The 18,756-nt window shown below is 41.1% G+C and overlaps 1 protein-coding gene across 2 annotated transcripts; it reads right to left on the bottom strand.

Annotated features, from left to right (window-relative positions):
* Positions 1–3,694: 3,694 nt before the first annotated feature.
* LOC137776388 (serpin B3-like) lies at positions 3,695–11,040 on the bottom strand. Of its 2 annotated transcripts, XM_068562820.1 has the most exons (8): positions 10,940–11,040; positions 10,003–10,192; positions 9,315–9,371; positions 7,807–7,935; positions 7,375–7,492; positions 6,150–6,292; positions 5,693–5,848; positions 3,695–4,099 (listed from the first exon to the last, which is right to left on the bottom strand). In XM_068562820.1, the coding sequence occupies exons 1-8, from the start codon at positions 11,038–11,040 to the stop codon at positions 3,695–3,697; spliced, it is 1,299 nt and encodes a 432-aa protein (XP_068418921.1). The 2 variants fall into 2 exon arrangements, with proteins under 2 accessions (XP_068418921.1, XP_068418922.1); XM_068562821.1 differs by lacking the exon at positions 10,940–11,040 and having other exon boundaries at positions 9,303–9,371; positions 10,003–10,167.
* Between the last annotated feature and the right edge of the window lie 7,716 nt (positions 11,041–18,756).

Raw genomic sequence — 18,756 nt, forward strand, 5'->3', positions numbered from 1 at the left:
GGTGCTTTGTGATGACCTAGAGGGGTGGGACAGGGAGGGTGGGAGGGAGGCTCAAGAGGGAGGGGATATGGGGATATATGTATACATATGGCTGATTCACTTTGTTGTACAGCAGAAACTAACACAATATTGTAAAGCAAATATACTCCAATAAAGATATATATAAAAAAAAAGAAATACCAAAAACCTGGAAAGTTTACTGGGTTATAGAGCTTTAAGATATTTTGGATAAAAGCCATGAAGAAAACCTATGAAATTTCATGCCGGTATGGTTTGTATTATTCAACTAATATAAAAAATCCGTTTCATCAATCCCATCATAAATATTTTCTCCTATGGAAGTGACTCCTCATTTATTTCATCTCTAAAAATGTTTAATGACTCAACCTGCTATTAACAAAGTTCAAGATTCTATGTCAGATGCAGAACCAATGAGTATTTAGCAGTATCCATATTTATCTTAAGTGAAAAAGCACAGAGAAATTACGCTGCGGTTCATCTCATCAAGATACGGTATTTCAATAAAATATTAGATTTCGTGTTTAATAATTATTCATTAAATTTTTGTATTTTTTTCTTCGTATTTCCCATGATCGTATTGCTCCGTTTCAAAGGTCTCTTTTGTATTGAGATGTAACTACTCTCACTCATAGTATAAAATTGTCATATAAGTGGAATTATATAACATGTACATTTTCTGTTCAGCTTCTTTTTTGCACAGCATAGTGTGTGGGAGTTTTATCCATGTTGCTGCAGGAATCAGAAGTTTCTTCCTGTTTACCTGTAAGTGCAATTCTTTTGTTTGTAATTGTTCACCAGCTGTTAAAAATTTGAGGTCTTGCCAGCGTTTTGGTTGTTAAAATAAGGCTTCAATGAACATTTGCATACTAGTCCTTTTGTGGCGAATGTATTTACATGCCTTGGGTAAAATCAAGGTGTGGAATAACTGGATCATAATTACTGGATCAGTATACGTTTAACTTTGTAAGAAAGTACTGATGCATGTCTCTTTGTACACTTGAGGAAGACTTTCTCTAGAATTGCATTGCTCAGCCATGAAGATTTACAATTTTCTGGAGGGACATCACACACATGGCAGTGTAGGAGACCCCAGCCTCCACTCCCCCTCAGAGGTCAACAATGAGACAGGTCTCCTTGAACAAAAACAGCTCACAAAGAAGAAATGGTAATGTGATAGAGGTGTCAGCCCAAGCTGTGGTGGTGGCCATTTTGCAGAAAATAAGTGTGTCAAATCCACACGTTGTACACCTTCAACTCACTCAATGTTATGGGTCCATTATATCTCAATAAAGATGGAACAAATAAAATTGCATGACTGTTTTCTGAAGTGGTTGCAGCTTTTGGGTCCGAACCAGTGGTGTAGGAGAGCTCTGGTTGATCTACATTCTCTCCACACGGGGTTTGACCAGTCTTTGTGTTTTAACTTTGGCCACTCCAATGGGGATGAGGTGGTATCTTGTGGGGAGGTATTTTGTATTTACATGTATTTCTTTATTACACTTCTATTATATTTATTTTTATTTTTAAAACCACATAACATGTTGATTTTTACTACTTTCCATTCAAAAATAACTTTATTGATGTAAGATTGATATAGAAAGTGCCGTACATATTTAATGTATGCAACTTCATGAGTTTTGAGATGTGTATACATATGTGAAACCATCATACTAATCTATGTATTAAGTATATCCATCACCTCCACAAGATTTTTCCTGCCCTAAGAAAAGTTATGTTTTAGGAAATAACAATTGTCAATACTTGTCCTTTATATTTTGGTGTATTTCAGGGTCATATCTTGGCATTCCTTTCTTCTCACTTTATTCTCTCCCAGTATGATCCCATCTTTGCCTTTAGCTACAATTACCGTATTTCTCTCAGTATCTCTAAAATTTATATCATCTCTATTACTTACCAGTTCATATCCCAGTTCTGAGTTCTAGACTCTTAAATTCTTGACATGGGTTACAGAACATTTCATGTTTTGGTAAAAGCTCACCTCTTCAACCTCATCATGCTCTACAATTTTGAATTTTCATGTACGATAATGTATTTCTAAATTACCTTTTCTACGTGTGGTGGGTCACTTGCACTTTGTTGAAAAGAAGAAGCAAGGAAAAGTAACAAATGACAAAAATGACAAGAAAATGGGAGAAAATATGTGCAAACGAAGCAACTGACAAAGGATTAATCTGCAAAATATACAAGAAGCTCATTCAGCTCAATATCAAAAATCAAACAACCCAATCCAAAAATGGGCAGAAGACCTCAGTAGTCATTTCTCCAAAGAAGATATGCAGATTGCCAACAAACACATGAAAGGATGCTCAGCATCACTAATCATTAGAGAAATGCAAATCAAAACTACAATGAGGTATCACCTCACACCAGTCAGAATGGCCATCATCAAAAAAATCTACAAACAATAAATGCTGGAGAGGGTGTGGAGAAAAGGGAACTCTGTTGCACTTGTGGTGGGAATGTAAGTTGATACAGCCACCTTGGAGAAGGGTACGGAGGTTGCTAAAAAAACTAAAAATGGAACTACCATATGACCCAGCAATCCCATTACTGGGCATATACCCTGAGAAAACCATAATTCAAAAAGAGTCATGTACCACAATTTTCACTGCAGCACTATTTACAATAGCCAGGACAAGGAAGCAACCTAAGTGTCCATCGACAGATGAATGGATAAAGATGTGGCACATATATACAATGGAATATTACTCAGCCATAAAAAGAAACAAAATTGAGGTACTTGTAGTGAGGTGGATGGACCTAGAGTCTGTCATACAGGGTGAAGCAAGTCAGAAAGAGAAAAACAAATATGCTAACACGTATATATGGAATCTTAAAAAAAAAAAAGGTTCTGACGAACCTAGGGGCAGGACAGGAATAAAGACACAGACGTAGAGAATGGACTTGAGGACACAGGGCGGGGGAAGGGTAAGCTGGGACGAAGTGAGAGAGTGGCATTGACATATATACACTAACAAATGTGAAATAGATAGCTAGTGGGTAGCAGCTGCGTACATAGCACAGGGAGATCAGCTCGGTGCTCTGTGACCACCTAGAGGGGTGGGATCGGGAGAGCGGGAGGGAGATGCAAGAGGGAGGGGATATGGGGATATATGTATACATATAGCTGATTCACTTTGATTTTCTTTGTTATACAGCAGAAACTAAAACAACACTGTCAAGCAATTATACTCCAATAAAGATGTTAAAAAATAAGAATGACAAGAATAAGTCATTGTTTTATTGATAATGCATTTCACAAAATCAAAAAATTTAGACATGTAAGGGTCCCATATATCACCTAAATTCAAATAAATGTGTCTAAGTGAATAGTTTTGAATAGTAGATATAATTTCTGAAATAGAAGGTATGATATTTCAAAATTTGTAGAATATAGAGTGTTGAAATAACCTTTTAGAATATACTGAACATATTGTCCGAAGAGGAGGTACCATGGGGAGACAGAGTAGGTTTACATGGGTTTGTAGAAAGAGAGAGACAGACAGACATGGTATTTCAACCAACACATTCTTAGTGATGACTATGAGTTTGGAAAGGAAAATGAATCAAAGAGAACCTGTTACTTCCAGCAATCAAGGTTCGGGTACAGCTCTGTGAATGTCCCCCGAGTGTAGCCGCTGGCTAATCACATCTAAGGGGAAGAGACTCTGCCGTAGAAGAGGATGCTGTTGGTCTTGTTGTGCTTGATGAAGAACAGGAAAGGGTGGTCACAATGGAAACTCTCTGGAATTATAAATGAGGTAGCAACAGCTACTGCTCCAGTCGCAGCTGCGGCCTCCGTGCCCTCCTCATTCACCTCCACGAAGGACTTGTGGAGGACGTTCGACACCACCAGATCTCGTGTCCCGGTCATTCCGGAGAAGTCGGCTTTCCCCTCACAGAAGGCGTCCACCATCCCCAGGGCTTCCAGCGTGGTCTTGAGGTCATAGCTCTCCTCCACTTTGAACCGAGGTAGGTGTAAATCCACTTTTGTCTCCCTCATAGTCTGTGGGCTCGTCCACTCTATTAACTTCTCAGCAGTGAGCTGATCTTCAAGCTATAACAATGTAAAAAGGAAAAACTGGCACGATTGTCAGTGGACATGGAGCCCCCCTTAACATTGGATTGAAACGTGGAAATCCTTTAACAGTAAACATAAATACAGGAGATTCAGTTGATATGGTTTTATCTGAGGAGGTAAAAATAACAGAGTCCTGAATATATATTATATAATCAAAAAAATGTTCTTACATTTTCATGACTTTGCTATTTTTATGTATATATGTACACATTAATAATATATGCATATGTATAAATATCTATACAAATGTATATATGTATAATATATATGCACACATATATGCAACAGAATGGTGAAATAAAATTAGCTGTAGAAGATGAGCCATCCACTTCTTAGGCTTGTTCTCTATTTCGTGCTTCACTTTCCAGTAACCTCTTGTCAATGTTCTTTCGTCCATAAGTGTTTACATAGTGCATTTACAGCGTATAGCCTACTTTTATTTCTTTTTCTTGCCTCATGTATTTGTACACTTTTCCTGTATGGATATATATTTCTCTAATCACGTTTACATTGTTACATAATACGATCATTAAATTGATATTCAGTATATATATCTTTACTTAATATCTTTTAAGCATTCACTGCATGTCAGTCCCTAACCTAACCGAAGGTAATGCAAACATGTACCAGTTTTCCTCATTTAAAATTTTTCATTATTTTGAGCCACTTCTGTCCAAAAGCTTTTCCCCTGTTTAGACTTGTTGTTATAGGATAAAATCCTAGCACTGAGATTCCCTATGTCATTGATAATGGGGAATTTAGAGCTGAAGCCGAAATATTCTGATGACTCTTCACGTTTATTGCCATGTTGCTTTCCCTAAGAATTTCCAGTTTCCAGTGTTACGAGATGTGTATTTTGAGTGTGGCAAGTTTACTGCCGCTTCTGCATCATCATCGACTATTACAGTAATTGCTTATGGCCTTTTATGGAATGTCCTTTTATGCCAGATATTGTTATTGATATTTTTACATATTAACTTTATTATAACAATGCTAACAGGAAAATTCTATAATCACCCCCTTTTTTGAAATCTTACCAATGAGGCTCCGAATGAGCCTTTGGTCCATTTTGAGCACTTAGGGACCAAATACTTCAAAATTGAAAAGTGGGCATCAAGATACTCTATTTGTCCACGGTCTACAGAAGCACTGTGAATTAGTGGGCAATATGTAACCACTTTGTTTTTTTAATTTCCTTATTTTACTTGTGAGTGAATTTGCAAATATTTCTATGTGTCACCTATGTATGAGTGTTAATTTCCTTGTCTTCAAATGAGTGGACTGGAATATATCAGAGGTTCTTATGGTTGCAAAATAGTTCTGTGTGTATCTAGGGATAGTTTTTTTGTGAACTGACATTCCATAGTTTCATCAGAATATTAATGTGACCTGTGAGGTACAGATACACTATTCGTATCATACTGTGATCCCTAACGTATTGATTTTATTTTTTTGTTGTTTGCTTGAGCTCTGCCAGCCACTAGCACCAGTGTATGAGCAGCCCGTACGAGCAGTGTCTCACTAGGAATTTAAGCAATAGTAGGCAGCATTGGAGGTACCAGCTTTTACCTTCTGCAGACCATCTAGTTCATTGGGCAGCAGCACCATCATGCTTAGCTCTTGGCCTTTGTACGGTATTTCCAGGATCTTGACTTGCATGTCCTCCAGTGACGTGAAATTGAAATCATCGATTTTTTTCATCATCTGCACAGATTTGCTTGTGTCCTGCAATAAATTCATGTGGCAAAAAATGCTAAGTGAGCATAAGTCAAAAAGAAAGATAATATTATTGTAATACCAAACACATCCTCCTTCTAAGAGATGATCTCGGAAATCTGTGAATCAGAGACAAGAGTTTCTTCAAGGACTCCCAACGAAATAAAGTAAAAAAAAAAAAAGACAAGAAAATAAGCCTTGACAAATTCTGTCTTCTACCCGCAGCAGCTATATATTAATCACTAGGTATTTAAATTTCACACTGAATGTGTAGCTATGTTATATTATATACATAATTTATAGACAATACCTTGTTCAGCCAAAATTTTTCCTCCCCAGTATTTTCTTTCTTAAATTTCTGGCACCACTGCCCTTTGAAATAGACTGCGTTCACCAGAACCAGAACGGTCAAGCTACCAAGAGAGTCTCTGGGAAAGAGATCCTTGATTTTTTCTGCAAAGAAAGAAAATCAAAGGTTTGTCATGAAAGGCACAAGTGGTTTGTCTGGAAGATGCTTTGAGAGTTACAACTGATGATTAAATATTCACACAAATCACCACATTAGGGACTCTGTGCCCGATTGTTCACAAGGTGAAGCTTTCCTCATGGCGCCAGCCTGATGGAGTCGCCCTCATGCAGACCCCCCTTCTTCTGACTGGGAACGTGTTTGGTCTCTGTGGTGACATCAGTCATCTCACACTGAATTCTGTTGAACTGATGTCAGCTGATCTTTCCACTGGTCAGTTTTCCCCCTCCCTCCCTACCACCCTCCCTGTCCCCTCAATAACCGCCACCCTCCCTTGTTTCCTCCATCCTTCCTTCTATTCTTTTCTTCTTCACTTTCTTCTTTGCTTTCTATTTTTTCAAACTTGAACTCACTGCTCAGAGGAAATGGGCCTGAATGTTCTTTAGGACAAATGACATGAACGCTAAAATTGAAAACATGTACTCAGACACCATTTCCCGGGGTGACTTTGTCTTCATTTGCCAGGTTGAGTTGCTGTAGGTTTGGCCTGTATTTAGGATGGGAGGTAGGATATGGTGCATGGAATGGAGACATCATCCAGCCGCTTTCCGTGGTTGGGGAGGACAGCTGTGACCATCCCTGCGGGATGAGGGGATGGGGAAGTGGTCAGGCTGCTCCTGCTGCAGATGGCAAGAAGGGTGGTTTGCAGGAGAGCGGCTCGTTTCCCAGTTAACAAAGGATAAGGGAACCCTTTTAATATTATCTCTTAGGGATCATAATCCAGACGTTCAGCCTCGAATTTAAAGAAAAAATGCGAATCAACATGAAGCTTGAGCAGAGCGTTGGGGTCCATAGAGATACTGTCGTCGACAGACTCAGCTGAGTTTCCAGGTAGCTGGTCCTGGGATCCCTCCTGGGCTCCCGTTGTTTCTCTCCACACTGACATGGACCATCTTCTGTAATCTCATCTCACCCTGGCTCCTGGCACCCCATGCAGGGGCCAGCACAGCGTTCACACACAGCAGGGACTCTACAGTGATTTTTAAGGAGTGACTCTCTCATAACCTACCATTAGTTTGGCTTTCCACCCAGGAATTAATCATCTTCCGACTTTCTTCTGCAGCATTGTCAAAATCAGCAGATTCCACACTGGCTAGGTAAAATTTCTTAACATTATCCATGTATGCCTATGGCATGGGCAGGAAGAAAGGAGGGATTAAGGGTAAGTTGTCAGTAACTGTCTAGGTATTCCCAGATTAAACTGTGTTCAGTGATGACCAAAGAGAGTACCTGAAACGATCCTTACACCCACTTCCCCGGTGGGTTGTCAGGCTCTGGGACACTCCAGTAGGGGGCGTCGTGGTCCAGGAGCTGAATGCCCCTGGGGCAAATGCTCCCCATGTGGGTCAGCCAGGCTCCTCTGCCTCTCCCTCCCCCATTAGGAGATGGGATCAGAGGACCCAGGATGCAGACCAAAGGTGTGCCAGGTCATGAAACTTACCTGCAGAAACAGAAAAGTCTTTTTTCCATAGAGCCTGTTGGCTATGTTCAGCTCATAGGCGTCAGTGGATTTCTTTAAGTCAGTCAGAAGGTTTTGAAATTGATGATGTATATATCCTGGCTTTTCAACCTTCAAACACCAGAAAGTGAGCTCATTGGATTCTCATTGTACATAAATACTACAACCCCATAGGTCTGTGAGCTCCGGACCTAGAGTTTGGTATCCCCACGGATGACATTGGTTGCTATCTCCCCATATATGGTGTATTTTACCGGAAGTACCCTTCATAATCCTTCCATTCAATCTTCCAGGTAATTCTTCCTTCCTGCTCTAACACACTCCAGTCTTTTCTCTTTTGAACTAGAGATGCAGCACCATTCCACTATTGGATTGTGTTTTAATTGTCTCAAATGTTTTGGGACCAGCTAAAACTTAAACTCCTTTGAGCTAGAACCATAGTGCATCTCTAACAGTCATCAACTGCATGAGAACATGAAATTTGTATACTGCCCTATGTTATGGCATGAAGCCCTGTTTTACTCCTTGGAGGGATTACTTTCTAAGACCCCTTGATTGTGCTCTTTGGCTGTTCATTATGCCAGTCACTCTGAAGTAGGAGCAGTGTGTCTCTGGTACACTGCTAACAGCTGTACATCAGCATCTCTAAGTCTTTAGTTCAATTGACATGAAAACAAGAGAGTTCAGAGAACTAAGAAACTTCTCCAAGGAGACAGAGCCAATTTTTCAACTCACGCTTATCTCACCCAGAACCTTCCCCTTGCTAAGGAAGAGTTTTGGACTATTTAGGCTACCAACCATAATTCTCACTCAATCATTTTCCAAAACATAGTTGATCATATGCTTATTGCTCTTACTCTAATTTAGGGGTTAATTAAAATTATATAATTTTAGCAACATATTGTGATTACTATAGTTATTATTATTCTATAATAACAATACATAACGTTTATGGGGGTTTCTGTCATCCAGGCACTGTTGTCCTGTTTCACATGTAGTTGCATGTCTTGCAGCAGACTCTTTATTGCTCCTAGTTAATTTGGATGAAGTCAAATTGTGGCTCAGAGCAGTTGTATTTTGCCACGTTCCCCATTCCTGAACAGAAGAGCACAGTTTGAAGCTCCTGAGTTCCCTGGCGGCCTAGTGGTTAGGATTCCGGGCTTTCATTGCCATGGCCCGGGTTCAAGCCCTGGCCGGGGAAGTGAGATCCTGCCAGCTGCGTGGCATGGCACAAAAACCATTCTTCAGTTTGAAGCTCCTTTGGGTTTCAGAACCCTTGCTCTTAAGAACATGCTACTCTCCTTTCAAGAAAACAAATATATAAAATAAATAAGTACATAATATGATATGAGAAACAACTCTGTCCAATCTATTTTGCTTAAGATGTCCCCTAAAAATTGGCCTTTTCCTGTTTATCTGAAATTCCCAGTTTAAACTCTGAACCTCTTGGACATGTGATCTCCTTCTAGATTCAATGCTCTGTGACTCACGGGATCAACTGTAGTTCCTTTTCTTTTGTTCTCTGCGATTTCATTAAAGTGCAGGACCTGGAGGAGACAGAGAGTGGGACAAGGAAACTTTAGAGATCTATGTACCCCAGAGTAAATAAAAAAGAAAGAAAACAAGGAAAGAAGGAAGAAAGAAAGAAGGAAGGAAAGAAAGAATGCAAACAAACAAGTAAAACAAAATGCCAAATCAAAAAAAAAAAAACCCAAAAAGAAAGAAAGAAAAAGAACAAAGAAATGTTCCATGCAAGCATTTGCTCCTTGAAAAACACAACCTGCGTGTGAAAAGCACAAAGCTGGTTAATCACCAGCCAGTTCAAAGAATCCTGATTCATTCTTCATCTACTGCTGAGGAAACATGTATAGATGACTCCCATGGATTTTAGACAATGCACCACTTCTACCTGAACTCTACCATTTAAAGCCTCACCTGTGGTCACTGGGCAGTTGTAGGGTTAATCCAAGCTCCCAAAGGAAGTCTCGGCACAGGGAAGAGATGGGGCGGATCACTGGGGGGAGAGCATATGCTCCCACAGCTCTGTGCCCGCCCAGTCATGGGGAGTTTGTAGCTTCCTGTGCTACCCCTGGGGACAGCCAGATCTGTGATCATCTGCACAGAAGCCGACAGAGAAACCATGACAAATTGGTAAATGTAAAGGAAGCTGCGACCTACCTTCTGGATTTCTGATGCCGTGTGTTCTCGGGCCCCCAAGGAAGTCATGGCTAAGGCTGACATGATACTCAAAGGGGAAAAGAAGATATTTTCCTTCTCTGATTGTCTGATCTGTTGGAACAGGTCGACTGCAAAGTGGATGATTGCTTCACCGAGTGAACTCATGGTGGCTTGATGTGGTCTGGAACTCCTGGAGAAGCATCAAATTTATTTTATAATGAGTTTTTTGAAGGGAAGGTTAGTCTGTAATAAAATTTTCATAAGAAATGCCTTATATGTGGGTTGTGGGATTCTGAAAACTATAGCTTCCTTCCTTTTACTTTTAAAGCTTTTTTCAATGTACATGTATATACTTCATAATTAGAAGACTATGGAAATAGTATTTAAAGAAAACTTTTGTGGGGACTTCCCTGGCAGCGTGGTTAAGACTCTGCACTTCCCATGCAGGATGGCGCAGGTTTGATCCCTGGTCAAGGAACTAAGATCCCACATGCCGTGTGGTGCGGCAAAAAAAAAAAAAAAAAAAAAAAAAAAAAGGAGAAGAAAACTTTTGTGAAAACTAATAGAATATCTTTTCTTCCTTACTGGCTGTACTAAGACTGGGTAGAAAATGCATTATAACAGATCCAAGGCAAAGATTGATGTGTAACATCCCACCATCTCTCATGAGGCGCCTCTATGCCTTTTTCTTGAGGGATCTGTGGGTACTGGACATCCTACCCCCCAATCACACTTCCTCTTAAGGGAGCATTTGGTTTTTGGAAATAAATAAATTACCTAAAGATTAAAGGAGATGAAAAATTGTTTTACTTTTGCCCACGCTAAAGAATAAAATACCATCAGACAAAACAAATTAGATAAATGATGTAACACACATCATTGTTATTATTTTCAGGAAGGATTCATGTAGTTAAGCAGAGCTGCTGGAAGCACTTACCTGTGAGCCTGGAGGAAGCAGAGGTGGGCAGACAGCCTGTGAGCTGATGCGCCGTGAATGGTCAGGTCTGGACTATATAACTCTGTCTTGCTGCCTCCCATCCCTCACAACAACTGGTATTTCAAGTAAAGCAGCTTCTGATTTCTTCACCAGGCTACCCATCACCTGCATGAGCATGAATTCTCTATGAGTAAAGGCAAGATTATTGTTCTATTCTCGTACGTCCTTTTCACCTGCAGAAGAAATTGTGACCTGCGATCACTGGCTCATATGAAATGCATGTAGGTGCCTTTCCAACACCAGGGAGAATAAAGTTAAATTGTAACTTCTTCCCATGCCCTGAGCTACTGTGCCCAAGCAGAAATAACCCTTAAAATATCTTTCCTGTCTTACATGTTGAATTGTCTTTAAGACCACTTCTAACACCAACAATGAAAAAGCTTATATTTTCTATTTTATGTTCTGAAAGGGCTTCTCCAACCTGACCATTTCCTTCAGAATTATTCTGTATAACCAGGAAAATAGCTCCAATTCTCAACTTAAGAGATACTGGCGAAGTGTCTCAGCAGTAGGTGGAGAACAGGCATCATTTGCCTTCCCCTAAAGGCTGGACCGTGGCCGTGGTCCTCCCTGTGACCCCCATGCCCCTTGCAGCCAATCCCAGATGGCCAATGACTTCTAAGGTCAGTGGGAAGCTCATTTCCCTGCAGTGTAATCAGCTCTCAGTGAGAAGGACAATGGATCCAAACAGGGGCCATTTTGATGGCAGTATTCCAGTGTTTTGTACAAAGATGTATCAGAAAAATAAATTGTTTGAACTCCAGAATTATCACATTTCTCGGTTAGCCTGCTATTCATTACACCATCTTCAAATTCGTGGTCTTGAAAACAGAGTCAAATGCCTGTGAGAAAAAAGCAGGAAAAAGTGTTCTTTTGAATGCCATGGTTAAGTCTCTTATCATTGGAGCTGTATTCTCTTCGGGGGCATGGCATTCTCATAGCAGAATAATATTAAAAACAGTTGACTTTTATTGAGGGGGGTATGTATTCACTCATTTCCCTCTTTAACACCTTATTCAGGCAGATCCCTTTGTTCTCCCCATTTCACAGATGACAGAGATGGGGCCCAGAGTGGCTGAGCAGAAGCCCAGGTCTCTAAGTTAGTGAAGTGCACAGGTGAGGTATCCAGGCAGGCAGCTGGTTCAGGAAGCTGTGTGTGTCCACGCCCCACAGGGCAGTCTGTTGATGGACTCTGCTCTTTTAGTGACATAACTCCTTGTGTCTAAATGAAAAGAACCTGTTTCTTCTGAACTTTCAAAAGAGATAATATCCTCCAGCAAAATCTGAGGTGGTGGGAATGGGTCCCCCAAATGCTCCCCTGTGGGCCCCTCAGTCACTAGGAGGGAAGGCTGGGGTTCAGACACTCTTTTAAGGCTCCATCCAGAGACCACCAGGAGCAGAGAGTGGGGAGTGGAGTTGGGCTGGTTTCCTCGGTGGGTGTGACTCTGAGAGAGGGTCAGGTGCTCACTTTCCATTCCCTCACACTGCTCTATCCAGCTGGAATTTGGTAGAAATGGATCACTTTGAGAGGGGAAAAAAAGATGGAGAAAAGGAAGTGTTTTTCTGCAGAGGACACTGCTCCCAGTGGCATGGCTGTCAGGGGGGAGGGTTGCATTTCCAGGGTATCTGGCCCACTATCTCCGCTGCCACAGGTGTGGGATGTTTGTACCGTGGAGCAGCTTTCCAACAGAGATTATCACTCACATACAGTCAGCCCTCCATATCCATGGGTTCTGCACCCACAGAGTCAGTCAACCAGATGGAAAATATTTGGGAAAAAGTTCTGGAAAGTTCCAAAAAACAATCCTTAAATTTGCCCCACACCAGCAACTATTTTACTTTGTATTTACGACTCTTTACGTAGCCTTTACATTGTACTAGGTATTATAAGAAATCGAGAGATGATTTAAAGTGTAAAGAGAATGTATGTAGGTTATGTGCCATTTTATATAAGGTACTTGAGCATTCCTGTATTTGGGAATCCTTGGGGTGTCCTTGAATCAGTCTCCCGTCGATCCCAAGAAATGTCTGTAGTGTAAGTTTTAGCTTTTAAAAATGTATAAGTCATTGATTTTTAGGCCAGTGACAAGGTTGTGCAACTATCACCATGATCTTTTCCAGAATAATTTCATTTCTCCCCAGAGAAGCTCCCTACATAGCTCTTTCTTCCCCCTGGTTTTTGGAAACCACTAATCTACTTCTTGTTTCTATGGATTTGTTTATTCTGGATATTTCATATAAATGGGATTGCACAGAGTGTGGCCTTTTCTATCAGGCTCCTTTCACTCAGTGTAATATTCTCAAAGTTCATCCATGTTGTAGTATAAAATGGTGCATTTCTTTATATGACTCTATTATGCACCATTGTATGAAGTACCACTTTTAAAAAATCCATTCATGTGTGGATGTACATTTGGGTTTTGTGTACTCTTGTGAGTAATGCCGACATGAACTCTCATGCAGAAATTTCAGTGTTGACGTGTGTTGTAATTTCTCAAGCACTTACCTACGAGTGAAACCCTGGGTCAATGGCAAGTCTATGTTTGATTTAGAAGAACTGCCAGACTGCCTTCCCCAGAAGCTGCACCATTTATATTCCCCCCAGACTCTGATGGCAGCACGTGTGTGTGCCGTTCTGATTCTCTGCACGTCTCCAGCACTTGTTACCGTCTTTGGTCCTTTTTAACACCTGCCAGGAACAGAGTCTGTAGTCTCAGCACGTCGCTTATTCACAGGAAGATTCACCTACAACAAGGTCCCAGAAGCACAGGGGATGGAGACACGAGGTGAAGGGAAGAGGAGATCTGTGTTTCTCAACCTGAAAGATGATTCTGCCTGATCCCCCAGCCCCCAGCCCTGCTGCTCTTAGGGCTCCTCTGTCGATATGTGTGCAGTGACCCCTGAGTGATACTGTAGGCCAACGATCCCTGAGCTGGGACCGGGTGGGGCTGAGTGAGGATGTACACTGTTGGCGTTTGATGAAGGAATTAAGTCCCCAAATAGAGGGAAATAAGACAAGACCCAAGATGAAAAATGACAAACACGAGGAATAGGAACTTCTAGTCAAGGTTGCATCACAGGCCACTGGGTTTCTTTGGGCTCAAAGAGAAAGGGATCTGATCTCCATAGACAGTAGCAAGAAGCTCAGCCTGGGCCTGGAGGAAGCAACAGGGGGACAAAGTAGGACAAATGGACACAAGGGAACTACTGACTAAGCTGATTCTTCCTGTGACTAAATTACGGAGGTTTGTCATGCAGAGGTTGGCTTTGAGGAAAAGGCACTAATTGATAAGGACCAGGAATTTGCATAGATTTAGAGAGAACTTGGGTTACTTCAAATAAGAAACCATGTCATGCTTTTTTCGCCCTCTTAATGAAAAGTGCTTCTGGCGTGTAATAGACAAGGTTATGACACCGTGATATCATACAGTGTCATAGGAGACTCAGCAATTCTCAGAAGATTTTGCAAGTCAGTACTGGCCAACCTATGTCTTTGGGTATTTCTTAAATATACACCAATATCATTGTCGTTAGGAATCCACGAACCCAATACAACTGAAGAGCAAATGACACTTTCTGGAACCATCCTGCTGTTTCCAGTTCCTTTATAGGTGGGTTAAGAAATAGCTCCTCTGTTTTTCTAAATCTTACTTCCTTGTGAAGGGTGTGAAGATATGTCAGCATTATTGAATTGCCCTTCCTAGGGTGCATTTTATTTCTTCCTTCTTGCAAAATAGGTTGTTGTTCCTGTTTGCAGGTAAACTGGTTATTGGAGAAGATCCTTTGAGCATCCAGTAATTGGATATCTGCCAATTACAGTATCCACTACAGATATAGATGTACATATACACATGTACGTTGTGAATAACATCCAAACAGGATGAATCAGTTTTGCCTTGATTTTCGTGAGTTAGGGAATGGTCTCACATGTAGGCATGTCATGGAAGATCGAGACAATTCATGTCATCTCCACCTGTCCCCCCCATTTCCATGCCTCCAACTGCACCCGTGACACTCATCCTACTCTGTGCTCATCACCATTCAACTCTGTTACCTTCTGATCTCTTACAAGTCCCTCTTGTTTCATCTTGTCTTTCCTGTTCTGCTGCCAATAAACCTATTGTATCTTCTCCCTTTTCCTGTGACTGTGCAGCTTCCTCCTTGCTTTATCTGAAATATGGATTTTCCCCATGACTGCATGTCCCTTCACCTCTCTTTATGGGCAGCTCCCCGTTCTCCTATTACATACTGTAAAGAAAAGAAAACGTAGTCCTCTGGTTCTCTTGTTTCCACTATCTTTTCTAGCCATTGTTCTCTCTCTGTCTCAATGTCCCTTTTCCAGTTTCTGGCCATGCAGGTATTTTACCCTGTGCCCACCTACCATCTTGTATGTTACTCTTTGATATTCACTAAAAGTCAGTTGCCCCTCCACCGTTTACGGTTTTGCTCTTCTTGCCAAGTGTGTCCAGTTTTCTGGGTGACGTCAGATCTTTTATTCCATAGGCACGGGACGGAATCCATGCTTATTTTATGTTACATCTCTATTCCTGTTGAAGCTCCTCCTTTGTGAAAATCTTGTCATGTCTTTTGTCCTTTTGTTAATTGGATCCATGAGCTTTCTTATCTATTTGGATATGCTTTTCATATAAGGAGTCATTAATTATCGCTGATGCCTGTCACTGGAGTATGAATGGAGATGGAGAGTTCTAGAGGGAAGAAGGAATTTGATTACATGGGATATTGTGTGCTGGGGATTTTATTTTGCTTCTCCAGGTTCACCCTTCACTGGCTCAAACTCCCCTGGTCCTAGGAGGCAGAGATGTAGGGAGACATAATCTGGGTCCTTCTCCTCTAGGGAACCTTGCATCTGGCCTGTGAGAGGAAGCAAGAGTAGACTCGCAGCTGGGTGAGTGCAGGGCGCTCGGTCACCTGCTTTCTCTCAGCGAGGTTGCCAAACAATGGCTGCATTTCTTTACCAAAGGCTGCAGATCTTGTCGGGCAGCTTTTCTGCAGCTACAGCTACTTTCTCTGGATTTTGGTCACCATTCCTGCCCTTGCCATGTGCGTCTAGGGGTGGCAATGTCCCCCTACTGTTGCTAGCCATGGGTTGCTTCACCATCCTTTCTTGGTTTCTCTTAGCCCTGACCATACTTTGTATAGTCCCTTTGTTAAACTTTCCTGAATTACCCAGTTTGACTGTGTCATTTGTTTTCTGCTATAGCCTTGACTATTACAGTAAGTAAACGGCTTTGGGAAAAACATCTTGGAATGGAATTTTTGGGATCAGGTTAGTCCCATATTGAGAAGAAATGTGGTGAGAGGAGATGGGGGAGTGGTGTAGGGCAAGGCACATGTAGCAGCAAATTCAGAATGGAGGCAAGACGTGAAGTGCAGGTGTAAGACGGGTGTTGGGACATCAGAGGCTGTGGTGCTTAGTAGCTATTGGGACAAGTTGTGGGATCAGCTGCTTTGTTATGATGGGCGTGGGAAAGTCATTCAGCAGAAATTGAAAAACAATGTTAAGGGAGAGAGTAGGGTGGCAGGGAGAGAAGGAGAGGGAGAAAGAGAGGGTGAGAGAGCTTAGAAGGGAGGAAACTGGACAGGGAGAAGGAGAGACTGAAGCCGCTGAAGTGGACGGTGCGTCATGAAACCATGACAGTTCCCTGTATCTGAGGGTGGGAGGCTCCCGCTAAGGCCAAAGTCTTCTAAAACAGTGGTCTTCATATGAGAGTGATTCTAACGGTGCCTGCAGAGCTGTTTCTATCGTATGCGATTTTCAACATCGCAAGTGTGTGTGTTCTCCTCCCCAAAATTTATCTGCCTAAAAATGTCCTGTGTTCACAGCGGCAGGTTTCCCAACTCTACCGCATTTCACAAAAGAAAAGCAAATTGTCACCTCCTTCACATCTTACTGATGAGAGGTGCCCGGGAGCAACAAAGACAAAGCTCTTTTACTGATTAATCAAGACACACAAACCCACTCATAGGGCTTCTGCCTCCCCTATTTTCTACCGATTCCTATAACGTGTGAAGAGTGGGATGTCAGAGGGGTAGTATTTTAGCTCGCATTTAGGCATTCTGAAGTAAGAATATACATAAATTAAGGCAAGGTGACAGTGGCAGTAATGACAATTTTTCAGTAATAACATAACTTCTTTTTCTCTTTCACTGTTGTCTAGATTGGGTTCCTTTGGAGACTCAACCAGAAGAGCACCTCAAAAACTACTGAAACTAAGTATGATTTTTCCACCCATGTGTTTACACATGACATATTCTTTTCTGCTGTTCCTGATACTTAATCAGGCACTAGAAAATCGGACTACCATGTGACCCAGCAATCCCACTACTGGGCTATATGCTGAGAAAACCATAATTCAAAAAGAGTCATGTACCACAATGTTCACTGCAGCACTATATACAAGAGCCAGGACATGGGAGCAACCTAAGTGTCCATCGACAGATGAATGGATAAAGAAGATGTGGCACATATACAGAACGGACTATTACTCAGACATAAAAAGGAATGAAACTGAGTTTATTTGGACTGAGCTGGATGGACCTAGAGTCTGTCATACAGAGTGAAGTAAGTCAAAGAGAAAGACAAATACCGTATGCATACGCATATGTATAGAACCTAGAAAAATGGTACTGATGAACCTAGTGGTAGGCCAGGAATAAAGATGCAGACATTGAGAACGGACTTGAGGACACAGGGGGCGAAGGGGAGGCTGCGACATGGTGAGAGAGTAGCATTGACATATATACACGACCAAATGTAAAATAGAAAGGTAGTGGGAAGCAGCAGCATAGCACAGGAAGATCAGCTCGGTGCTTTGTGATGACCTAGAGGGGTGGGACAGGGAGGGTGGGAGGGAGGCCCAAGAGGGAGGGGATATGGGGATATATGTATAGATATGGCTGATTCACTTTGTTGTACAGCAGAAACTAACACAATATTGTAAAGCAAATATACTCCAATAAAGATATATATAAAAAAAAGAAATACCAAAAAACTGGAAAGTTTACTGGGTTATAGAGCTTTAAGATATTTTGGATAAAAGCCATGAAGAAAACCTATGAAATTTCATGCCGATATGGTTTGTATTATTCAACTAATATAAAAAATCCGTTTCATCACTCCCATCATAAATATTTTCTCCTATGGAAGTGACTCCTCATTTATTTCATCTCTAAAAATGTTTAATGACTCAACCTGCTATTAACAAAGTTCAAGATTCTATGTCAGATGCAGAACCAATGAGTATTTAGCAGTATCCATATTTATCTTAAGTGAAAAAGCACAGAGAAATTACGCTGCGGTTCATCTCATCAAGATACGGTATTTCAATAAAATATTAGATTTCGTGTTTAATAATTATTCATTAAATTTTTGTATTTTTTTCTTCGTATTTCCCATGATCGTATTGCTCCGTTTCAAAGGTCTCTTTTGTATTGAGATGTAACTACTCTCACTCATAGTATAAAATTGTCATATAAGTGGAATTATATAACATGTACATTTTCTGTTCAGCTTCTTTTTTGCACAGCATAGTGTGTGGGAGTTTTATCCATGTTGCTGCAGGAATCAGAAGTTTCTTCCTGTTTACCTGTAAGTGCAATTCTTTTGTTTGTAATTGTTCACCAGCTGTTAAAAATTTGAGGTCTTGCCAGCGTTTTGGTTGTTAAAATAAGGCTTCAATGAACATTTGCATACTAGTCCTTTTGTGGCGAATGTATTTACATGCCTTGGGTAAAAT

This window comes from Eschrichtius robustus, chromosome 14 (genome assembly GCF_028021215.1).
Source record: "Eschrichtius robustus isolate mEscRob2 chromosome 14, mEscRob2.pri, whole genome shotgun sequence".
Classification (NCBI taxonomy): Eukaryota; Metazoa; Chordata; class Mammalia; order Artiodactyla; family Eschrichtiidae; genus Eschrichtius; species Eschrichtius robustus.